Source organism: Euprymna scolopes, chromosome 33 (assembly GCF_053919585.1).
Source record: "Euprymna scolopes isolate OS-2025 chromosome 33, ASM5391958v1, whole genome shotgun sequence".
Lineage (NCBI taxonomy): Eukaryota > Metazoa > Mollusca > Cephalopoda > Sepiida > Sepiolidae > Euprymna > Euprymna scolopes.
The window spans coordinates 1,447,112-1,473,947 of NC_136514.1; the positions used below are offsets into that span (position 1 = coordinate 1,447,112).

Sequence of the window (26,836 nt, forward strand, 5' to 3'; positions counted from 1 at the left end):
CTTTACTTTGTTATGTAATAAGAAAATTTACAATTGTTTGCTTCTATCTTCTGTGACAGTTTGTCCATGTTCAGACTTTGGTGACGGCGCTGACCGATGTATTTCCAGAACAACTTCATAACAGGAAACTGCCACTAACAGGGATCATATGCACCGTTACATTCCTCCTTGGGATTCCATGCGTGACTAAGGTTGGTTTCTGAATCTGTACATTGATAAAATGATGATGATGATGATGATTTTTGTTTATTTGTTGTTGTTGTTATTGTTGTTAAGCATCATTGATTCATCTATATATATAAAAGCCAAACGTCTGTGTGTATGTATGTATGTTTGTTTGTAACGCTAAAACTTTTGAAAGACGGAACCAAACTTGACAAATTTGGTATCATATCGAAGCCCCATCACCCGGATGACAAATATCGAAATTTCACGTCAAACGGACCACTATAAGTTGGTCAACTGATCAGTTATCTTCGAGGGGGGCCCCCAAAAAACCTGTCATTATCTATATATATAAAAGACAAATGTTTGTTTGTAACGCTAAAACTTGAGATGAAAGATTCCTCTCCCCTAAGAATAAAACATATGTTCAATATTTGCTTTTGTTTTTTCATTGTTTATACGGGCCCGAGCAACGCCGGGTAGCCCTGCTAGTGTATAAATAACTGTGAATTAAAACGCTCGCGAATTGGCTTCATAGCTCAGTTGGTTAGAGCGCCAGTCTAGTCTATAATATAAATCTTACCTGTCTGTTTAACTGTATGTATGTATGTATGTATGTCTAAAACTTTCGACAGAGGGAACAGATTTTCACGCGATCGGTATCGTTTTAAAGCTCGATCCTTCGGACGACAAATATAAAAAAAATTGGCCAAAAACATTAATTCCTTCACCCTCAACTGGGCACTTTTCTACAATGAGGGGTCGCTGTTTTCACCGATATTTTCGAAAGTCACCCCCTCTTTTCGATTGATTAGCCTTAATTTTAAACCTTTGTCACTTCCGGTTTGGTGATGGGGGCAACGGCAAAAACGACACTTTTGTTTCCACGTTTTTTTCATCCTTCGCAGTACGGGTTCAAGCCTGCCTGCCTACTACCACGCTAGTTTTGAATAAATCAGACGATTATTGTTGGCATCCGTTTCCTCAATATCGTTCCAGTTAGAATTGTTTCCTAGAAAGATATTGTGTACTTATGAGAGGGACCACGTGAAGGTTATCAGCATCCATAAATGAAAGTGTGATTGTCCAGAGTTCCTATATATTAAAACCAAAAATACAGAAAAAAAATCTGTATGACGTGTGTACCCGTCAGAGAATGAAAGATCATCTTCAAAAAAACACGTAAATTAATCTTTTTTAAATAGAGAATCATTGTTTTACTATTTTAAACGATTACTGATAAATCATAATCATTAAAAAGCTAAAAACAAATAAAAATATATCTGAAGTTTGAATTTAATTATCTCCCTTTGTTTATTAAAAATGGCGGAGTTAGACACCCTATGCTTACTTCCTCATAAAATTTGTATTTTCTTAGTTAAAAATAAAACTATTGGATCAATTTGCATGGTTTTTGGAATGTGATATTTTCGCTTCATCACGGGTACATGCATCATACAGATTTTTGTGTTTTAGTATCGGGGAAATTCTCGACAAGAACCGAAATTGTTTCTGTGAAACGAACTGGATTTGATTGTTCTACTGCTGCTGCTGATGTTGTCACCTTTCTGACTTTATCCATAAATCTCGCCAAGAATTTCTTATGTAAAATATGTAATTAAAAGACATTGTTTATTTATTGTAGCAACAAGACTGATATGATTTTTCCCGTAATCATGGTCATATGAGTCTAGTTGCTACTATGAATAAACAATGTCTTCTAATTACATATTTTACATAAGAAATTCTTGGCGAGATTTTTGTTTACTCTCTTAGTCTTTGTCTTTCCCAAGGCGTCCACAAGGCAGTGGATCTATTTTTCCATAGCCGGTATATATATATATATATATATATATATATATATATATATATATATATATATATATATATATGTATATGTATATGTATATATATATATATATATATATATATATATACTTGTTTATTGTTATATAAACATGCTCACATCCCGCTGCTACAAATAGCCACTTGTTTCAATCAAACAACAGATATCATCGGGCAGCGACTTGACTATTCAAAAGTTCAATGAAGGTTATTCATTGAACTTTTGAATAGTCAAGTCGCTGCCCGATGATATCTGTTGTTTGATTGAAACAAGTGGCTATTTGTAGCAGCGGGATGTGAGCATGTTTATATAACAATAAACAAGTATTATCAGCTCTTTTTATTGAGCACTATCTAACAACCTCGTTGAATTCATTAGTCCATTACTTTTGAATATAAAAAACCCGAGTATATATATATATATATATATATATATATATATATATATATATATATATAAATTCGTATTCCTGTCTGTTTGTTTGTATGTTTGTTTGTTCACAATCTTATTTCATACTGAAAACTTACTTGCATAAACTTTATTTCATTTATTTCTTTATATAGTATGATTCTTGCAAAATATACGCTCAAGAGGTAACCTCATTCGCATAGTACATCGAGGAAAATCGATTTTATTAAATACAGCAGAACCCCGGGATACGGCATTAAAAATTAGTAAAAAAACGTGTATATAATACACATGTATATAATCAAATAACATTATAAATAACACTGTAAGGTGGGACAAATACCGTAACCAGGGGCCGGAAAAAACATTGTATTCCACATCGTAACCTGAAAGAAATGTATCGTTAGGCTACCGTATCCCAGGGTTCTACTGTAGCTGTATGTTAGTGACCGTTTTTAGCGAGAGAATTGTTTTAAGTGTTCTATTGTTATTTAAAGTTGATTTATATTGATAATATATTTAATTTAATTTATTTTGAATTATTACTGACATCGAAGTTTTAAAAACCGATTTTGTTGTGGAGACGCCTACTGATTAACATAGGCGGGTGAGTGAGATATATAAAGGTATCAATCACCAATATCGCGAGAGTCCGGCAACGACCGTCAAATAGGTAAAACGCTTATGCTGCCTCCAGTAAGACATGCAACACACCACCTGCCGGAATATCTTCAACTGAAGTATATCTGAAGACATGTAAATATGTATATAACTTTTCTTCCTAATATATTATTGTATACCTTTACTTTCGTGTTCTTGTTAATTATTTGTGCAGCCACAACAGATTTCAAGTTTTTTACCCTGGGCGCCACCTGCTGTATCAAATACAATATTTCCCCTTGAAACCTCTTTAAACTGTAATAAATTACGTTTAATATATATTAGAAAGTGCCTTAACGAAAAAAAAAAAGCCAGCGAAAGGAATTTAATTTTTTTCTTAAACTTTTCACAAGTTACTCAGGCATTTAAAATGCTTATTTTTCAACGTCATGACGTCATAAGCACTCGTAGCCGTATGGGCAAAATAATGTGTCTGTACGTTTTTGCGATGCATGTCTAGGGATAAAATTTACGCACGTAAAAAAATATTTAATAGTTATTTGAATAAAATTATTCAAATGTTTAATAAATAAATAATTAATTAATTAATTAATAATAATAATAATAATAATAATAATAATAATCATATTAATAATACGTCCTAAATAAGGATGACTAGAATATAAACAAAAGGCATGTAATTTCTCTAATATATATATATATATATATATATATATATATATATATATATATATATATATATATATATATATATATATATATATTGATATGTAGTTGGCTTGAAGCATTGTGTGGGATAGGTATGTAAAAGAGGTTTCGAAGGTTGTCACAATGTGAGGAATGAATTATAGTCGTTGTTGGTAAGAGGAGATGAGAACAAGTGGCGATTTACAAATCAATAAGTACATACATATTTTTTTTATATATATATTTATTCAGTTGTATTGGTAAAATGTCTTACTTGTAAGTCTCTGCGATGTATTCCATTATTAATTTAGGAAAAATTTCCCTTTTTAAATGATGTGTGTAACAGGTCGATTCAAAGGATGCTGGATGATGGACCGGAAGTTGTGTAGCTATGTGAGGCCTCGAGGCAAATGTGAGTAGGGGATTTATGTATGGTATGATTAGGTAATTAACATGTTTATAATTTTGCTATTTTTAATTTATTTGTCTTTATTTTTATTTTTTTTGGTTTATAACTTGTTTTAGCGTGAGCTTTTTTTTAATGTTCTCTGTTATGTTGTCTTTATCATTATTACTATTATTTATTTTTTTTCTGCTGATGTGTGCGGTGTCTCTGCTTTTCTGAGTCACATAAATCGCTACTGGACTGTGTCCGGTCGACTACTGTAGGGGTGGGATGTGAGAGAGGAGGAGAGGTGGGGTGTGGGGTGATGTGCTCTCGGGTCGGCAGCTGGATGTTTATGTTAGTGTTGCTGGGGGTAGGAAGATAGGTGAGGGGAAGGGAAGGGGAATATGGACAAGACAAAACAGAATGCACTAAACGGTTCCACCAGGTCCTAGAGACCAACGGATACCCCAGCACTGTCATTAAACACCTTTGGAACACGAGAAAACGCGTAAGAGGCTTCCCCACCAATACTTGCTTCCTTAAAATGCCCCACCTCAGCGACAAGATCACAATTGCTATCCGCAGGGCTATCAGAATATCAATATGCAACTAGCCCACTCTGGGCCATCCTTTAGACAGAAACTCTCTAAACGCAGGCACAGCGAGGACCCACAACCATGCACATTAACAAATTGCCCCGTATACCCCGCAACAATCTGCCACCGTACACACGTAGTATACAGACTAGAATGCTCTGCCTGCAGAAAATTCTACGTGGGCAGCACCACAAGACCTCTACACATAAGAGTCAAAGAACACATACAAACACAAGCATCATCATTCCGCAAACACCTCAACACCTGCAGAAACACTAATAACTCTATTAAAGTCGATATTTTAACCACAGAACGCAATATTGGGAATCTTCGCATAAAAGAATCGTTACTAATATCCAAATTACGGCCAGAACTCAATAACAGACTGGAGCTCGGATCTTCATTCATTATATAACTCTACACACGGCTCCCACCTAACACTTACCATTACAACCATAACCCATTAGAACAGATACACCACTGCACACAGCTCACAGCCCGACTCACATTCCAGACAGGACATTGCTACAAGCCCCTCCTATATAAATAATATAAAAATATAAAATAAAATAACAATAATATACCAAAAGAAACTTAATAAAACAGCAGTATATATTAAAAAAAAAATAATTAAAATTAAAAGTTACTGAAGTAATACAAACCAAGTAAAATCAAAAGTTAATACAAACCAACAAAAATTAAAAGTTAGCTGAAGTAATACAAACCAACTAAAAAAAAAAAATAAATAAATAAAATAAAATAAAAATCTACTACCATTCATGAAAATAAATAAATTAACAACTCCCAAGGAATGTCATCCCTATTCCCCTTCCCTTCCCCTCACCTATCTTCCTACCCCCAGCAACACTAACCTAAACACCCAGCTGCCGACCCGAGAGCACATCACCCCGCACCTCACCTCTCCTCCTCTCTCACATCCCACCCCTACAGTAGTCGACCGGACACAGTCCAGTAGCGATTTATGTGACCCAGAAAAGCAGAGACACCGCACACATCAGCAGAAAAAACAAATAAATAAATAATGGTAATAATGATAAAGACAACATAACAGAGAACATCAAAAAAAGCTCACGCTAAAACAAGTTATAAACCAAAAAAAAATAAATAAATAAATAAAGACAAATAAATAAAAATAGCAAAATTATAAACATGTTAATTACCTAATCATACCATACATAAATCCCCTACTCACATTTGCCCCGAGGCCTCACATAGCTACACAACTTCCGGTCCATCATCCAGCATTCTTTGAATCGACCTGTTACGCATACCATTTGAAAAGGGAAATTTTTCCTAAATTAATAATGGAATACATCGCAGAGACTTACAAGTAAGACATTTTACCAATACAACTGAATAAATATATATATATAAAAAATATACATGTATGTACTTATTGATTTGTAAATCGCCACTTGTTCTCGTCTCCTCTTACCAACAACGACTATAATTCATTCCTCGCATTGTGACAACCTTCGAAACCTCTTTTACATATATATATATATATAAAGAATGTATTTTACTCAATCCTCAATCCAAGATGTTAAAATGCCGATGGCCGATTAATATGATATGATTGTGTTGCGGAGCCGGTCGTCCGGGACAATCGACCCAACAACTAACAAGGTAGAGACAGGCAAAAAGTAAACAGCAAAAAGGCAAAGAAGAATGATAGACAGGTTGTTTGGTTAAAGACGAGGGTTCGCCTTTTATTTGCAAAGGAAACAAAATGTCGTATGATCTGGATGCTGATTATCCGGAAGGTCGCACGTCACCAGAGGCTAGGTTCTGGAGGGGTGGAATAGGTACTCTAGACATAACGTGATTTAGGGTTACTCGCTGGGTCTGGAATGATCATCTGGACGTCAGAGCAATCCAGAACGCTTGGTGGACGTTGAGAGCGTAGGGTCAGTGTTAAGGAACGGACAACACTAAGATCGTAGGGATCAGTGTTAAAGAGCGGACGACACTGAGAGTGTAGGGGCCAGTGTTAAGGGATGGACGGTCGGTACAGAGCCAGGTGCAGGCGAGGTTGTAGACCGAAGGAGCAAAGTGCATGCAAGGTTGCAGGCCTGAGGAGCAAGGTGTAAGCGAGGTTTCAGGTCTGAGAAGTGAGGTGCAAGCGAAGTGCAGGCGAGGTTGCCGGAAAGCTGCAGGAGAAGCTCGAAGCACCAATGGCTGGAAAGGCTGAAGGAGTGAGCAGGAAGGCACTGGAGTCGGGAAGTGAAGTTCGCTGCTGGTGGGTCTCAGGAGGCAAGCAGTGTTGAATCGCAGTTGTAGAAAAACTTATTAGCCTTGATAAGGGTTGTTTGAACTGTTGCTGAGACGGCTGCTGCTGCTGCTGCTGCTGCTGGGAATCCTTCGGTTGGTGGATTCGGTTCATGTGACTGGTAGCGTCAGTCGTCATACTTCGGGAGCCTCCTCGGCCGATCTGATCTGACTGGGTCGGGCTTTATTCATTAGTGAGGAGTGATATTAGTGGTGTCGGTCCCCATAAGACAAACAAACGACTTCTAGAACGAAATTTATGCAATAAAAAGTAGCTTGGGAGTTTGTTGATTCCATTTAAATTAATTTCGTCTAAAAGTAAAAGGTCAATTGTTTGACGTTAGCTAGATATATTTGAATTCCGACGTGCCTAGAGGAGTTGATGACGGAAAGAAAGAGAAGGTGAATGTGTTCGCTGAACCCGGATATGTTCATACGTTTAGCTGTCGTTAGCCCATTGCGTCCTTTGCTTAAAGGAAGGGAAGGCGAAGAGAAACAGCGGTGGTAAAGAACAAAGAAAAAATATGGAGACGGTGATTTTAAAACCACGACAATTGAAACAAACTTTTGTTTTTACTTATAGTTCGTTTATTTATTTATTTATTTATTTATTTATCTATTTATTAAAGGTATGTCTATAATTGTTCGATAACTTATGTTTCCTTCTTTCTCTATTTCTAGGGTGGAGTTTATGTTCTTCAAATGCTCGACTGGTATTGCGCCAGTATATCAGTTTTATTTTTAGCATTAATGGAAGCGGTTGGAGTTTGTTACATTTATGGTGCGTCAATTCAAAGTTTTATTTCTATCTTAATAACATTGTGCAATGACATTTTTTGGATTGTGTTTCTTTTCTTGCTTCCAAAGTTTGTTGATCAAGTCATGTGACCCTTACTTCCGTTTCTCTGTTCTCATATATGTCAAAGTTTACTTATGTAGCTCTCTGACAACTTCCTGTCACTATACGTCCTATGGGAACCGAGTTCTCCAGAAAAGCGGACACACAAACACAACCGGATGACCTTAAGACAAACACGATTATCGTTCTTTAACTTTGGTAATGTTATTCTTAGCTACAAGAGGGCGATACAGCCACCCCAACTTCTGGTTTGTATCATTCATTCTTCTTTTCGCTGGATCTCGCAACAAATGCAGGTGTGACAAAAGATACTTCCCGGTTTTGGCAAACAGCCAAACCAACATTCGCCCTTTCGTCAAATACTCACGCAAGTAACGTTACTGATTGATCATCTTTCACGATGAATTGTTACAATTTTTAATTTGTAATTAGATGTAAATAAATTTATTTGAGTTGTAATTATATATCGACATACTTCGTGTCTTCATTTCATGGCAAGGATATTGCATAGTTCTTATTAAAAGAGGACTGGGGTTATATATTTGTTGTGCATATTAATAAGAGAGGTCATATTGGTGTGCAGATAGAGACAGGTCTTATATATAATGAGACAGGGTACATGTTAATACAGGAGAGCCGACGACATGTAATACACAATGTGAGGATAATTTAGACATATAGATAGATAGACCGAGATATAGTGTGTTTGACATTTATACTTTTGACAGTTCTTTGAATGGGAGTGTTTCTATAACATTGACACATATTTCTTTACCTATTTTTGAGATGATGATTTTCACAAAGTTCTTATAATATAAATTGACAATACCTTTTCTGTTGAATAACATAACACGAAGACGCAGATACAAAAAGATGGTGATGTTCGTTTATTCCATGCGACTGGTCAATGGTGTTGCATCAAGGAATTCAAGTCTTTGCATGATTTTTTCTTCTTCTAACCTTCGCTTCCAAGGTTCGATGTCAGTCTGTCTCTGACTCACTCTTCTCTCCTGACTGATTGTCTGCCCGACTGCTTGGCTGACTGACTGACTTATCTAACTAAATTCAAAACTCCTGACGTCATTGCATGACCAACACGTGCATATCAGACACATGGCCTGACATGCCTCCGTCTTTAAGCATGCATTGTTACTTACATGTTTCAACCTGATTTCTCTAACCTACTTTACAAATATGTTTAATATTTTCTATTGTTCTGATCTAGATTCCTTATTTTTAATTTCATTTCATTGCATTCCTATTTCAATAAACATATATATAACTATTTTATGTGAACCAAACAATGGCAATTCTACATTCCATTTTCAATAATATTCTTATTATTTATTTTAACTTATGATCGGAATTCTCCATTCCAAATCTAGCTTCGCAAGTTCGAATCATCGGCTATCCTATCTTATATTTACTCACTTACAAGAACAGGCGACTGCTCTTTAATCTCCCACTTAACAAAAGAGGATGAGATCGCCAAATACACATCAAAAGCGACCCCCGTCGTCTACAGTCTTAATAGATCCAAGTCCATGTTTTGATATGTGACATGCACTTCTGTCTATAATAGCAAATGAAAACTTTGCACAGAATGAAAAACAAAATCTTTTTTTTAAAACAACAGTGAAAAGATTTATTTCACAGCACACACACTCACACACTAAAATGTACCAGCTTGGTCCTGTGCTATTTCTCTGCATGGTATATATGTTATGTTTGAAAAATATCAACGCATGTTAATAAATTGAATCCAGTGTTGAAAAAACCTGCTGCTTGATCATTGATTGCTTGAAGCTTATCAACCTGAACAATCCACATCTTTTCCCGGCATTTACCGTGTACATGTGAGATAGGAAACTGCCAGCAGAGTAGAGATAACAAAGGTTACCAATAATGAATGTCATCTCCTTCATGAATGAGTTGGTTAATTATTAATATCGACGTTAACAAAAAAGAAATTAACATGTAGTCAGGTTTTAGTTTAAAACAGATACAAGAGGGATCGTCTGTCTTTATGTGCACTTTGACATGAAGAGGGAAAATGCACGTAATAACGCGTTTATATATAAACAAAAGGAAGTAACCCTAAATTATTTGAAACCCTTACATCATTGAAAAATAAGCAGAAATTGTGAGCCGGCAAAATGAAGACAAATGCTACAACTTTAATAGTATTTTAACATGATCAAATCTAATTGTAAAATGTTCAAATCAATTGTAACATGATTAAATCTAATTGTAACATGGTCAAATCTAATTGTAACATGTTAAAATCTAATTGTAACATGTTCAAATCTAATTGTAACATGATCAAATCTAATTGCAACATGATCAAATCTAATTATAACATGACTAAATCTAATTGTAACATGGTCAAATCTTATTGTAACATGTTCAAATCTAATTGTCACATGATCAAATCTAATTGTAACATGATCAAATCTAATTGTAACATGATTAAATCTAATTGTAACATGATCAAATCTAATTGTAATATGTTCAAATCTAATTGTCACATGATCAAATCTAATTGTAACATGATCAAATCTAATTATAACATGATCAAATCTAATTGTAACATGTTCAAATCTAATTGTAACATGATCAAATCTAATTGTAACATGATCAAATCTAATTGTAACATGATCAAATCTAATTGTAACATGTTCAAATCTAATTATAACATGATCAAATCTAATTGTAACATGTTCAAATCTAATTGTAACATGATCAAATCTAATTGTAACATGATCAAATCTAATTATAACATGATTAAATCTAATTGTAACATGATCAAATCTAATTGTAACATGTTCAAATCTAATTGTCACATGATCAAATCCATTGTAATATGTTCAAATCTAATTGTAACATGATCAAATCTAATTGTAACATGTTCAAATCTAATTGTAACATGATCAAATCTAATTGTAAAATGTTCAAATCTAATTGTAACATGATCAAATCTAATTATAACATGTTCAAATCTAATTGTCACATGATCAAATCCATTGTAATATGTTCAAATCTAATTGTAACATGATCAAATCTAATTGTAACATATTCAAATCTAATTGTAACATGATCAAATCTAATTGTAAAATGTTCAAATCTAATTGTAACATGATCAAATCTAATTATAACATGTTCAAATCTAATTGTAACATGGTCAAATCTAATTGTAACATTATTAAATCTAATTGTAATGTGATCAAATCTAGTTGTAACACGATCGCAGTTCAAATCTATATCACATGTATAATTCCAACAAGACGTAAACAATCAGATGACTGAAATCAAGAAAAAGCTTCAACAGCCATGTTGAACTTTTAACCTCTCAGGAAGAGACTGGACTGCAGCTGTGAACTTTTTTTTTACTCGCATGAGAATCTCCTTTCCCCCTGCCTCATTAGTTGCATTAATTAATAGTCAAAAACGTAGCATGCATAATAAATAAATAAAATTAAATAGATAAATAAAGATAAATATATAAATAAAAATAAATAAATAAATAAAAATAAATTAATAAATAGATAACAATAAATAAAAATAAATAAATAAAAATAAATAAATAAATAAATAAAAATAAATAAATAAATAAAAATAAATAAATAAAAATAAATAAATAAAAATAAATAAATAAAAAATAAATAAAACAAAATTTATTTTTAAAAACAACAATAGGAAGTTGGATAATGTTCGAGTGAGGAAAGGGAAGAGTTGAAAGTTCTTTGAGCTGTCTCTGGACAACAGTTATCTCCAGGTGACGGTCGTCTGGAGTGTTCAGTGGACAGGGAGAGGAGAATGAGAAGGGATGCCTTTCTTCGATGTTTTCAGGGTTCTCTCTGCTAACCAACTATTCTTCCCGAGGGGGCTAAAAATATACGTCGAGGGACGACAGATGGAATCAATGTACACTACATGCTGACTGGTCAGTGTATGGCTAAATCGCCTCAAGAGAAAATTTATTTATTGATTTATGACTGCTGCACATTCAATAAAGTATGCGGGTCGTTCCAAAATAAAAACTATCTATTTTATTTTGATTCAAAAAGTTAAAGAGATACGAAGATGGAAATGGTACCATTAAAACGAGCGACCTTTTGTTCTCCAGAATTTATTTTTCTACATAACCACCAGCATTCTTAATGTAATTTTGCTAGCGATGAACAATGGCTGTGCATGGGTGTCTGGACCATCCTTTGTCATACAAGGGTCATTCCGAAAGTAAAGCCTCCTATTTTTTTTACTTTAAAAGTTGAAGAGCTACGAGTGGTGCCATTAAAATGAGTGACCTCTTGTTCTCCAGAATTTATTTTTCTGCATAGTCATCAGCATTCTTAATGTAATTTTGCCAGGAATTCAATGCTGCATTGCTACTTTTCATGCACGCCCATGAAAGGGGGATGCTTTCTTAAAGTCTCACATCGTCAATATCTGCAACAGAGAAATGAAACTTTCAGGTCATGAATTGCATAAGTTCAATCATCATAACAATGTAATTTGCAATCCCTTTTGATCCATTCGGGTGGAATAAAAATAGGAGGCATTACTTTTGGAACACACCTCGTGGAATACATATTGGGGCACATTTCTTTGAGTAAATACTAGTGTTGGGACGATTAATCAGAATCAGAAAAATTGATGCCTATTTTCCAATGCCAAATCGATTCTTTCAATTATTTTTTTTTTATTTGATTTTGTTTAAAGTAAAATCTTCCATTGCTGGTAATATTGCTAAATTAGTAAATATTCATTGATTACGAAATACAAATAAAGCTACAATCGATGGATCATCCTCCACAAGTGTATTTTGACGTTTAGGAAAATATCTACGTATTTAATGTGTTTTTTACAAAGATCGCGGAAAATAACAATCTTATAGCTAAATAATTAGAGATTTATAAAGAATCGGAATCGGAATTGGAAACTGTAGCGGAATCCGGAAAAATATTGGAATCGTCCCATCACTAGTAAATACTTGTAGTGACATATCTAGTTTCTATAAGGAATCTAATTGCTATTACTTGTTTCTCTGTTCTTTATATTTCTGTAGCCTGATTGTCACTGGTCAATGAGTGTTGTGTCATGCATTTATACACGTTTTTCGTTTCTTTATTTTGTTATCCAAATCTCAGTACTGTAACATATGGAAGACATGGTTCTACAGTTCGTTGCTGAGTTCTATTCAAAAAGCAAATGCTTGCTTTCATTGTCATAAGGGGTAGATAACTCACCGGTACTTCCAAGCAAAGTCACTAAATCATGGCGTGAGTTTATTGCAAGAAAAAAATTCTGTGTAGACATTTTTTGTTAAATATTATTGCTGTAAAAATTTTAAATACGACACGGCTCCCTAAAACTTGCAACTCCAAAACTCGACACTCTGCTATCAAAAACTCAACTCCAAAACTCGACACTACAGTTAAAACTCGACTCAAGAACACGATGCACTGCTGACAACACTTGCCACTCTGACATCCAAATCCAAAATCAATTCTGTCTTTGAAAAATCAGGCCTTTTATATTCAACTGGAAGCATCACATTTGCATGTTAGGTGATAATATCGCAAGTGTTTAAAAAGAAAAGGCGGACATTTTTTTTTTCTTTTTTCTTCATTCTTTTTGTCTGCACGGAATTTCACAGGCTTCACACAAAAAGGTTTGTATCAATTTTTTATTTATTATATAAGGAATCTTTTCAAGTTAAAATCTCTTGTGAAATACACATTTTGTATTGAGAAATACACACTTTATATTAGGTAGAATTAACAAATATGGTACCAGAAGACAGCAATTTTGGATAAATTCCTATTCATTAATGTTTACATATTTTAAATAAATTTTACACTCGAAAAAATTCCTCATATAATAATATCCTATTATAAATTTCTGTACTGTGTGTGTGTGTGTGTGTGTGTGTGACGCTGTTTAAGTCAGCCTACAGGCAACCCACCCAGCCAATTTAGGTACTAAAATGAAGCTTATGACCCATCGGATGTTTTAGTGGTATTTATATACATGTTTGGTGTATGAAAATGCAAAATAAATGCAAAGACATGCAAAGTAATAGTTGTGATAGGAGTTAAATCGGTGGGAGTAGCAGAAGAGACAAAAATAGTAGTGGTGATAGGAGTTAGGCATTAAATCGGTGGGAGTAGAAGCAGCAGCCAAAGATTAATATTGGTTGAAAAATACAAGATGTTTTTTATTTAAAAAAAAAATTACTTCAATTTTCTCCATCTGATTAACAAAACACAAAAGGACTTTCTCTGATTTGCAACCTCCATAAAAAAGAAAGTAAGTAAAAAGGTTTCGATTAATATTGGTTGAAAAATAGATTTTTTTTTGTTTTTAAAAAAATTACTTCCATTTTCTTCGTCTGATTAGAAAAACAAAACAAAAAAAGAGACTTTCTCTGATTAGTACAATCAGTTTAGTACAACGGTCATTAAATATAAATAATACTTTTAACCATGTATCGCATATTTTTTTCGTTAATATTAGTTGAAAAAATACAAGATTTTTTTTGTTTACTTTTAAAAGATAAATACTTCCATTTTCTCCATCTGATCACAAAAAAAAAGAAAAAAAGTGGACCTTCTCTGACTTGACCAGCGTGGTCAGTTTAGACCACCGGTCATTAAATAAAATAATACTTTTACCCATGTATCTCAGATTTTTTTTCCTTAATATTGTTTGCAAAAAAAATACAAGAATTTTCTTTTTTTCTTTTTAAAACTAATTACTTCCATTTTCTCCGTCTGATTACAAAAAAAAAAAAAAATTGGATTTTCTCTGATTCGACCAAGGTGGTCAGTTTAGACCACCGGTCATTAAATAAAATAATACTTTTACCCATGTATCTCATTTTTTTTTTTTTTTTGCGTTAATATTGGTTGAAAATACAATATTTTTTTTGTTAAAGTAGTTCGAGGAGACATCTCCTACAAGAGAACCAACGAAAAAATAAGTAATTGCTAACTTTAGTTTCGTAAATATTGGTTGTGTAAATACACTGTACTTACTCGCTTTTCTTTCACAATATGCAGCCATATGGCTGCAACAGGGCTACTTGTTCAACAAAAAACTGTTTTTAACGCAATAAACTCACGCCATGGTTTAGTAACATTGCCTACTTCCTTTACTAGGGGCAGATAACTTTTCAGTACTTTCTGTATCAGGGACAAATAACTCTGTGGTACTATTTCAAGACAGTAGTACCTATATACAGATACAGGCATTTCTCTTATAAATTACAACTCCTAAGTAAAAACTGTTACTGAAAGTATGTGAAACATGCTTGGGTTGAGTGAAGTCCCTTGAACTGCAGTAAAACAAAATAACATCCGGGTCTTTCCACATATGCAGTGAAAGACGCCATCATTAAAATAGTGATCAATGCGTGTGTACATACGGCAAAAAATCAGTTTTATATATCACGTTGTGCTTTGTTTGATCGCTGCTGTCTTTACATTACTAACTTTTTGTTATTCTTAATTTTTAGGCATCCCACGATTATTTGATGACATAACCATGATGTTAGGCCATAAACCATATGCCATCTGGAAACCATTTTGTTTATATATGGCACCCCTGGCTTTATTGGTGAGTTGATTCTAATATCCTTACTTTGTTGTAAAAGGTGTTTTCTGTAGTTCTCTTGAGCGTCTACAACATCGTGCCGTCAGATATATACTACATATTTCCTTCCGCAACCCTGTTCCCTCTGGAGTATATGATCTGCTTGGATTAGATCTGCTGTCTGTTCGCTGGGATGTAACAGTTGCTTCTGTTGCCTACAGATTATTTCTTGGTTCTTACCCCACCGCAATGCTTAAATACTGCCCTCTGCCGTGGCTGAACAGATCAAACTAGTGACGATATACATTCGCATTAGACGCTTCGTATAATCACATTGGTGTTTTCTCAGACATGTATCAGCGATCTCCTTTCGCATTGTGTTCTGCAGTCCTGAATGTGCTTCCTCAAAATTGGAGACCTAATAGCAAGAGCAAGGGTGTTGATGTCAATCAGGGACCAAAGCCTTCACATGGTTGCAACCATGAATCTATCAAATGGTAAATCTGCTGTTCCTACCGGGGATAGCCATGGCACAGGAGTACACTGCTTGAAATGTGGCTGCAAGGGTTACAGTTAGGGTTAGGGTCGCATAGTGAGAAATTACTGAAGATGTGGAACCCATTGCTACTGATGCGGCAAGGTTGAACACTGGGTACACGACTGTTCGAGAAACGAACAAGGGAACGAAACATAAGCACCAGCTTACTTCCCCACCAAGATGTAAATGCGGCGCTTACAGAGATTATCATCTGCATTGATGGAATGCAGTTCGGCATTAATTGACACAGGATGTTCACATACAATAATAGATGCGAATCAATGTCGATCCTGGAAGACAGCAAAAGGACATCCTGACTATTGAAGGCTTGTCCCATGCGAGAGAAGTAGTCACTATTTCAACAAAAAAATAGTGACTATGTTAGCAAAGATGCTCTGGTGGCGCATGGTAAACCACTGGCATTTGATCTTTTGTTACGGATGCAATAAAAGCATTGGGGGGCGTCACTGTTGAATCTATGTGTGCAGTCGAATCTATGTGTGCAGTTGAATCTATGTGTGCATGTGGGCAGGAGCTGCTAAAAACAGCCTATCCTGCCTTGACAGAGTACAAAATAGACTTCGTGGCTTAGTGGGGGATGCCCTTTTCTCTACCCTGCAACCTCTCTTCCACAGAAGAGACGTTGCGAGCCTGTCCTTGTTTTATCGTTATTTCCATGGCAGATGCTCGTCTGAACTCCAATCTCTGGTCCCCCCTGGCCAATCTTTCACGAGAAACACCTGTCTAGCTGAATCCACTGTGAAAAATATCCCCCACTCTATATCTGTGCCTAAATCAAAACGCGGATTCCATGAACAAAGCTTCTTTCTTAGAACTGCACGCCTGTGGAACTCTGTTCCGTCTGCCTGCTTCCCTCCGGACTACAATTTGGATGTCTTCAAGTCCAATGTTAACAAATTCCTAATGAACCGCCCCCTTAAGTAAACACTTCAGCAAATCTCCTCACTAACTTTATGTACTTGCAATAACCCTTATCCCTGAGTGGCTTCCGGGCCTTGATAAGTGGTGATCACTGTGTAAAAAAAAAAAAAAAAAAAAAAAAAGTCTGGATCGGCGTCGGGAAAGTCTCCCTGTATGCAGCTATCTTTATCAGTGAACTGGACTTTACTGCTGTTTGATCATCAGAAATGAGCATGGATCGCAGCATGAAAATGGGCAGATAACCGCCCACCTGAAGGACTGTGTAATGGAGTGCCAGAATATCAAATGGCTGCGGAGATTCAGTCAAGAACTCTGGGCATGGATGGACAAGGGTTGGCTTGTGCCATACCCGGAATACAGACTCAGTCCTCACAAGGGATTAATTCCATTGATGGCCGTGATGCAAAGAAATAAGGCAAAGGTACACCCAGTAAAGGACAACTGCAAACTCAATAATCATATAGATGCATTCACAGCAAATGCACGTTTGTGCTGCCAAAATGCGCAAGTGGCACTAAAGAGCGTATCTCCAAGTATGAGTCCACGAGACACTGTGGCCATAGCAGACAGTAGCGGTCGATGGAAATAGATATTGTTTAACATGTTTAGAGTTTGGCTTGAATGTGGTTCTCCTCATTATGAAAGCAGGGTGCTATCACAGGAGAAGCTGTGGACTGTGCGATGTCGGCTTACATCAATGATATCTTTGTTGATGAGGACGTTGTGCACACCGCTTAAGTCTGGGAATATTTGGCTCGATTTGGACTAGAATGCAAGGACCCAGAAGGACTTGGGGGACGGCACACGTGTGCTGGGTCTGACAGTTTTAAGAGAGTACGACGTCCTGTGCTGGAAACAAGGGAACACAATCCCAGTAATTTCCAATATCGTTACACAATGGACTGTATTTTCCTTGTGTGGAAAGTTTGTAGTTCACCTCCCAATAAGTGCATGGCTGTGCAGAGTAATAAAGAGAAAAGCCTGTTCAATCACAAATTGCAGGAATGACAAAGTGACAGACTCCCTACTCTGGCATATGATGTGCAAGACTGTAGACCTAGTAAAGCGGAACGATCCCGCTTGTGGAGACTGGTACATGGACAGCCAAGAACTGAACATATGGGTCGATGCCAGCATGCTAGCAACTAGAAAGAGATGGAACTATGGTGGAGGATGCTTTTTGGCTGTGACCTGAGAACGATGTGTAGCATATTAATCTACATTTGATGCTATGTTAAGAGGAATTAACTTGTCCCTCCAGTGGTAGACACAGGTGTTGCACAACTGGGTGTCAGAAACTCTCAGCAGGAAAATGTGAGTTCACACAAAGGATGCCAGCGAGATGCTCATTAGAAGAGGACTGAAAACCCTCAAAGAATTGGCGAAGGAATATGAGTTCTCAGTAGATGTGACATTCGTTGCATCAATTTACAACATGGTTTATCAACTGACACAACAATCGTTCAATGCCATAAAGAAGGATGCGGGATCTGAGCCACTAATCAGTGCAGTGCATGTCACTCAGCTGAACGCGATCCAGATCATGTTCATTCACAGAAACAGTGGACGTCCATGAGTGCAACACACTGCTTATTTCATCTGGATAGTTTGCCTTGTGACAACAGAAGCAGCATTCAGATTAGCAATGTGAACGTGCATGGAATGCCAATCTATAGATCCAACGCCAGTTCACTGGGAGAAAGAAAAACTGAAGGTGAGCAGTGATTGGCAACGGTTGGGAATGGACATTACACACTACAGTGCTTACCATTTCCTATCATCATAGTTTTCAGTATGGAGGCAATTAGCATGGCAGAACTCGGCAACCATAATTCGCCAACTGAAAGTAGTCTTTTTTGAACATGGCCCACCTCGAAAACTACTGACAGATAATGATACAGCTTTCTGCAACAAAGATTTCAAGGCGTTTGCAGATGAATAGGGTGTGAACTTGAGATTTCACTGTGCATAGGCCCGGGTGGGAATGGCATAGTAGAGCGATGTCACTGCACTCTGAAACGGATCATGGCTAGAATGCACTGCTTAATACCAGAGGCGGTTTACTGGTACAATGTGACTCCAAAAAATGACAAGTCATTTTGACCTCACCAGCCAATGCTATATATCGGTACGAGGTCCAGGTGAACGGAATCAATGTTATGCCACCAGTAGCAGGAGACTGTGTGGGTGAAGGCAGCTGAGATTTGTTGTACCACGAGATTTGGCCAACGGTTGGTTAACCGAGATAATCAGTCCACAGTGCATCTTGGTGGATGGGATGGCCCGACACATGAAGGACTTGTGCCCCCAATACTGTGTACTCTCATCAGAAGAAGATTTCGACAGCACAACATCCTCGGAGACCAGGCCAGAAAGTTTGATACTGATGACAAAACAGACTCAGAAGATGGTCATGAAGCAGGAGTAATAGATGCTTGCACCCCTGATAAAACCCATGGTTCTGAAGAGGCCCCACAATTGTGAAGAAAAACCTGACAAAGACGACCACCGCCAGGATGCAGCCGGTGTGATCATAAGTCATGGAAACAAGTGGTCAAGAGTTGTGTGTGCGATGCTCAAACTCGAAGCCCAACCGATAGGAAATGAAAAGACACCATATGCTCAAATTCGACATATGCAAATTAAGATGCGGTCGAATTTGAGTGCATATCGCCTTTTCGTTTCCTATCAGTCAGGTTTCGAATTTGAGTGTCACACCACATAGGTCTTGTTTTTCTTAGTGGCATCATGCCACAAGAGATAAAAAAATGAAAAAAAGCAAAAAAAAACAAAAAACTGCATCTATCCTAACGAAGATATGATTATGTCGAAAAGTTTGATTTCTAAACAAATAAATGTTTATTTTTGGCCACTTGTTTCCGTGACTGTTGTCACACTCCTCCCTGATCTGATGATCACACAGGCTGCATCCTGACGGTGGTCATCTTTGTCATGTGCTTCTTCGCAATTGTGGGCTTCATTAGGTGCATGCACGTCTTCTACTCCTGCTTCATGACCATCTTTTGAGTCCATTTCATCATTGGATATCAGATTTTCTCACCTGCTCTCTGAGGATGTTGTGCTGTTGGAATCTTCTTCTGACGAGAGTACATGGTATCGAGGGCAGGGGTCCTTCACGTGTCAGGGCATCCCATCTACCAAGACGGACTGGGGACTGATTATCTCGGTTACCCTACCATGGCCAAATCTTGTGGTACAATGACGCTCTGGTGATTTCACCTACACATAGTTTCCAATTTGGTATGGACTATGCTTGGGGCCTGCTACTAATAGCATAACATTGATTTATTTCAGCCCGACCTTGTACTGGTATATGGCATTCATTGGCGGAAATATCTTTTGCTCATTCGGAGTCATTTGGTTCATAGGGTCGGTTAGCGTGCCAGTGGAAAAAAGAACAACAAATTAAATATATATAAATTTATTTCAACATAAACACATCTATAATATAAAGCTGAATGTGTGTGTGTGTGTGTGTGTGTGTGTGTGTGTGTCTGGTCACGAATAGGCTCCTATATGGTTGACTATTTTAAAAAACTGATTACATATAATGATAGAAGATGTATCGAGATGTATCGAGACACAGGAATGGGTATGTTTGATCTGACAGAACGGTGGTTCATTAAAATTGTGAGGTCTGCGTTCGCGCCTGGTCCACAAAGTATGGAAATAAAAAATCTAAAAATTAAAAAAAAAAACGTTTACAAGTGTTTTTTGATATAGATGTACATAAGAATACTTTGATAAGTATGTTTTAACTTAAATAGGGATGGTATAATAAAATTGTGGGGTCTGCGTTCGCGCCTGGTCTCCATAGAATTGAAATAGGCACAAACTTTAATAAAGACTTTTCATATTTATCTGCGTAAGTATACTTTGATAATTATGTTTCAGTTTGAAGAAATATGGTATGATAAAATTATGGGGTGTTCGTTCGTGCCTTACCTCCATAGAATGGAAATATGTCACAAAGTTTAACAAGGTTTTTTAATATAGATCCACAGAATATTGTGATAATAAATTATGGGTTTTATCTATTTTATTTTTATTTTCATTATATTTTGCTTTGGTTTTGATACCCCGAAATTCGAAGCTATCTCTTTACAACCCTTCCTTTTCAAAACCTATCATACTTTCATTAATCAGAGTCCATTTTCTGTAGGCTGTTTTTGAACCCAGTCAACGACGGGTACTTTTGCTAGTCTGATATAAATATGTAGGATTGATGTTGATGAACATTGCATGTTTGCTATTACGCTGGGAGTCACCAAAAGGGAGAATAGAAAAGACAAAATAACATTGAACAACAGTTATTTATTGATTATTGATTGGATGTAAATGAAAGATTAGAAAGACCTGTTGAAAGTTCATGGATGTTAAAGTTAGTAGTTGAGGCGTGCGTCCATGTACAGACGAGAACACAAGATTAGAGAGTCCCGTAGTAAAAGGAGAGTTTATGTATGTGTACCGCATTGAAGTTTGTGTGCGGAAGTAGCCATGTTGGCTTGTTTGTCTTCTCGTTGATCACGAGTCAAAGACCCAGGTGGAATTGTGCTCTAAGAGAAGAGTCTGTTGTCAGCAAGAGTCGGGAAAAAAGAGAGAGAATTGCCATGTGTTTAACCTCTTATGAACTCAGCCCCGTGGTCAACTCACCTGAGTGATGGTTTTTTTTTTTTTTTTTTTTTTTACACAGTGATCACCACTTATCAAGGCTCGGAAGCCACTCAGGGATAAGGGTTATTGCAAGTACATTACGTTAGTGTGGAGATTTGATGAAGTGTTTACTTAAGGAGGCGGTTCATTAGGAATTTGTTAACGTTGGACTTGAACACATCCAAGTTGTAGTCCGGTGGGAAGCAGGCAGACGGAACAGAGTTCCACAGGCGTGCAGTTCTAAGAAAGAAGCTTTGTTCATGGAGTCCGCATTTTTATTTAGGCACAGATATAGAGTGGGGGAAATTTTTCACAGTGGATTCAGCTAGACGGGTGTTTTTCGTGAAAGATTGGCAAGGGGGGACCAGAGATTGGAGTTCAGACGAGCACTTGCCATGGAAATAACGATAAAGCAAGGATAAGCTCGCAACGTCTCTTCTGTGGGAGAGAGGTTGCAGAGTAGAGAAAAGGGCTTCCCCCACTAAGCCACAAAGTCTATTTTTTTATTTTTTTAATGGTTTTTGATTGGATAAGCCAGAAAGGAAGTTGACTGCTACAACCAATCAGCAATGATGTTATAAAGCAAACATATGCAAAATCTTAAGCTATGAGTATATGTTGCTCCTGCTGCCCGATTCATTTGAGGTCACTTTCCTTTCTTGGTGCTACCAAATCAGGCTGTGTTCGTTTTTCCCAGATGTCAAGAATAGAGGGTGATGTCATCAACAAATATACCCATTTCGGACATAATTGCATCAGGAATCGTTTAGAAAAATCAAGAATTTCAAAGATCGACTCCTGCTGTACACTTGCATTAATGTCCTGCTGTTTAAATGTATGGCTATAGAGGACAACCTTGTTGCAGGGCCGAATGTTGGTAGTAATCGACCCCACAACTAAAAGAAACTGAATGGTTGTAGGGGGTCTCAGGCCGAGGGTTGGAATCCAGCTGATGCTTGAACTGGCAGGCTATGAGGTCGTCACTAGTGGCTATGGGAAGCGCATGCTGGCTTTAGCTGTTGGACTGCTGGGAATCGAGTGTGTTGACGGTGAGTGGTCGCTGCTGTTGCTACTGGGTTCGCCTGTTGTCTAAACCATTCTGCGTGGGCATGACTGCTGTTGCTGAGTTGGGTTGGGCCGCTGACGGGCCCAACCTCACTGTGCAGCGATCTAGCCACGACTATTTTTAGGAAAGGTAATTGTTTTACCTTCCTAATAAAATATTTTTAAAGAACACAACATAAATGATCAACAAACTTCTCTTTAACAATAACAATTTGAAATATTTATTTGTAGCAGGAACTGGTAGGTCGGGCTGCGAAAAAAGGAAGAAGGAACAGAAAATTCTTTTGAGGTCGTCGTCGGTCAGTCAATACCATGTTGTCCCCAGCTAATAGCAGTTGTCTCCAGTGGAGGGCGTCGATGCTATAGTAAGATGTCCGATGGACAGGGGACGAGAGAAGAGATGTTGCTTGGCTGAAGGTCCGGTCCTAATTCACTGACGTTCCCTCAAGATTTTTCAGGGAGCAGATGAATCAATGGGCCCAGTTAGTTGATAGGTCAGCGTGTGGCGAAAGAACTCAAAGGGGGACATTGATTCACCACAGAAAATAGTTCTATGTAACTGCTACAACCTGAACCTTTCTTTTGGCTAAAAAGGATTTGATAATATTAAATATATGTTCAGTAATACAGTACAAATTGATTTTTATGAGAAGACTTCTATGCTAATCATGATATAGCAAGTATTACTAAGGTTGTCCTCTATAGCTGTACATCATGGAATCAATGCAGGTGTACACCAGAGATCGATCTTTGGAATGATTTTCCTAAACGATTCCTGATGCACAACTGCCCGCTTAGAAAGCTCCTTTAGTTATGACCCTAAATTCACAGTAGCTCCTTACATCTCAATGTTTAGGCGTGAATGAAAGTAAAAGAAATCTTAATGACTGGATAGGTGGGTGACTGGGATAGAAATTGCTTTTAAAATATTTATCGCACAAATGTTTTGCTTAAAAGCTACAGCTTTTTGCTCTTTCGTGAATCTGAAATAAAATTAGAAATGGAATAAAATTTACCAAGAATGTTTATCAAATAAATAGATATAAATAAATATGTATTAGAAATTCATGTTCAGTAAGATAATTCAACGCAGATTTAAAAAAAAATAAAAAATAAACAAACATTTATTTTTTATGAATCAAAGTTTTCAACATTATCACGTTTTTGTCAGGATAGACATCTTTTTTATTTGTTTTATCTTTTTTCACAGTGTGGTGTTTTTAACAATGATTTAAAAAAAAATGAGCATTGATAACACCACATGGGTCTTGTTTTTATTAGTAGCATAATGCCATGATAGATAAAAAAAAGATTAAAAAAAAGAACAAAAAAAAACTGCATTTATCCTGACGAAGATGTGATAACGTCGAAAAGTTCGATTAAAAAAAAAATGCTTATTTGTTTTTTTTTAATCTGCGTTGAATTGGCTTACTAAACTTGCATTTTGAATTTGTACTTAAACAACGCTTTTATCATGAAGAAAACATTTATATATATATATATATATATATATATAAATGTTTTCATTTATATATATATATATATATATATATATATATATATATATATATATATATATATATATATATATATATATATATATATATTAATTTATTAATTTTTTCATCATTTTGTTCTAGCTGAGGATGGGGTATCCTACCGGTTGCTATACATTCACCTGTTATCTCATACATTCCAATCAAGATATCTTTTTAAGATTCTAATAAGATTCTTTTATTTGCTTGTATCTCTTTTGCACATGGTTCACCAGGTATATTTTTCAGGTAGTTTTTGAATTTCTTTTTACGAGTCTGTTCCTGTAATTACTGGAATGACTTCTGTTTTCGAATTGCATGTGAAAGAGAAAGGAAGCATGAATATCAACGTTAAACAACAAAAAGAAAATAATTACTTATGTGTCAGCCATTGTATGATTACGTTTTATTTTTACAGGGATCACTAGGGCTATGACAACAGCATATTCTTTTCATTGTTTTTACTCTCGAGTATATATCCGACACAGACACAACTAATCAACCGACAACCACATCACTCTATATTATAGCATATAAGATATCAACGGATACACACTCGAGAGTCAAAACAATGAAAAGAATATGCTGTTGTCCTAGCCCTAATAATCCCTTATGTGTCAGCCATTGTATGATTATGTTTTATTTTATTTTAACAGGGATGCTGGATCATTACTTTAATTTCCTATTCGCCACTCAAGTACGACTCTGGTGAGTCTTTCCCGACCTGGGTCAATGACCTCGGTTGGGTTATTGCCCTTGTATCGGTTGTGCCGTTTCCAATTGCTGCTCTTCATCAAATATTTTCATTGCGAAGTCCTTTAATTGAGGTGAGTCAACGCAGGAACAATTTCTTAGAACTTCATCTTGGATATAGTAGCGTATTTCGAGAGGGGTTCCCCACCAAACTCAAAAGTTTTGCAAAATGTTTTTCGTATCAAGTTAGAAAAGCTAATGCATGATTTGATCTATTATAAGTTTTTAGTAAGTTTTTTTTTTACTTGGGAGGCACCACTTATCAAGGTCCGAATGCCACTCGAGGATAAGGGTTAATGAATGTAAGATGGTAGTATAGCAATCGTTAATGGTGTAAATTGGGTAGAATTTGGTTATTTATGGAGGCGGCTCAACAAGAACTTGTTTACACTGGATTTGAAGGCTACCATGTTATATACAACTGGGAAACAGGCCAGTGGAACTGTGTTCCACAGGCAGGCAGTTTTGTAGAAGAAGCTTGTTCATGGTATCTGTGTTTAGATTTAGGCACAGGTAGAGAGTGGTGGAAATCGTATATAGTAGTTGTAGCTAATCGAATGTTTTATGTGAAAGTCTGGCAAGGGGGGGGCGATGGATTGGCGTTCAGTCGAGCATTTGCCATGCAAATAATGATAGAGCAGAGACAGGCTCACAATGTCTCTTCTATGGGGAAGAGAAAAGTTTTTGAGATGAGGATTAATAGTTTGTGGCATAACGGATAAAGCACTTGTATAAATTCAGTTGTAAATTACACACTACTGGAGGTTGAAGGTTCAATCCTCGTTGTGGGTGATACTCAAAATACAATTGAGAATTATTTAGGATTTCTACAAAGTCATGGCTGATAGAACGAGAGCATTCTACCCTCATGGATTAAATAAAAGATTTTTTTTTTCATACTTGGGAGTCACCACTTATCAAGGTCCGAATGCCACTCGAGGATAAGGACTAATGAATATAAGTTGGTAGTATAGTAATCGTTAATGGTGTAATTTGGGTAGAATTTGATTATGGGGACGATTCAACAAGAACTTGTTTACATTGGATTTGAAGGCAACCATGGTGTATTCAACCAGGAAGCAAGCCAGTGAAACAGTGTTCCACAAGCGGGCAGTTTTGGGAAAGAAGCTTTGCTCATGGATACACTTGAAGGAAGTTATAAGTTACATCAACCAACATGTGAAAATAATACTCAAGATGTTTTGGGGGGGTTTCAGGGTAGAACGATAAAATTATTGCCATAAAAAAGATGAGATATTCCATTTCCGTTTTTTTGTTGCAAACCATCTACTAGTTAACCAGTTGTGTACAAATCCTAAGAGCAATAGGAGCCTTCTAACATGTCTGAAAGTGATACAATGTTCAACAAGCGAGATCGGAGATGTGCCGCTGTACTACTCATGCTCTCTACCAATCCAAATTATGACGACAAGACCATTGCCAGCACCCTTAAAATCCAAATCTGGATAACAGAGACGTTCCCAGGGTGATGAAAACAAAGTTTCCGGTTATGTGAGGGCCACATCGTACCACCTCACCTCTTCGAAGTCGGCTTGAAGGTCAACATTAAAATGTACCTGGATGTGCTGAAGAGTGTGGTGATCCCCTGGTGCAATCAAATTGCCGATAATATACCCTGGGTGTGGCAGCAAGACTTGGTGCTGGCCCACAAGTTCAAAAAGACCCAGGCTTGGTTTCAGAAGGAGTGCTACAACTTTGTACCCTTCTCTCACTGGCCCGACTCCTCCTCTGACCTGAACCTGCTAGACTACTTCGCTTGGCCATACATCGAAAGCATCGATAACATGATCTCCCACAACATCAAAGCCAGCCTGATCGTCACCATCCACAGAGTAGTCAGCGAGCTTCTAGAA

General features: G+C 36.6%; 1 protein-coding gene across 2 annotated transcripts in view; it reads left to right on the plus strand.

Annotated features, from left to right (window-relative positions):
- The window catches only part of LOC145258086 (sodium- and chloride-dependent glycine transporter 1-like), a 227,906-nt gene that overhangs the window by 181,403 nt on the left and 19,667 nt on the right, over positions 1 to 26,836 (plus strand). For both annotated transcript variants that reach the window (XM_080115813.1, XM_080115812.1), the window contains 4 exons: positions 60 to 191; positions 7,682 to 7,781; positions 15,379 to 15,479; positions 24,866 to 25,036. In XM_080115813.1, coding sequence (XP_079971939.1) covers positions 60 to 191; positions 7,682 to 7,781; positions 15,379 to 15,479; positions 24,866 to 25,036 — 504 coding nt within the window. The remainder of the gene's footprint in view (positions 1 to 59; positions 192 to 7,681; positions 7,782 to 15,378; positions 15,480 to 24,865; positions 25,037 to 26,836) is intronic.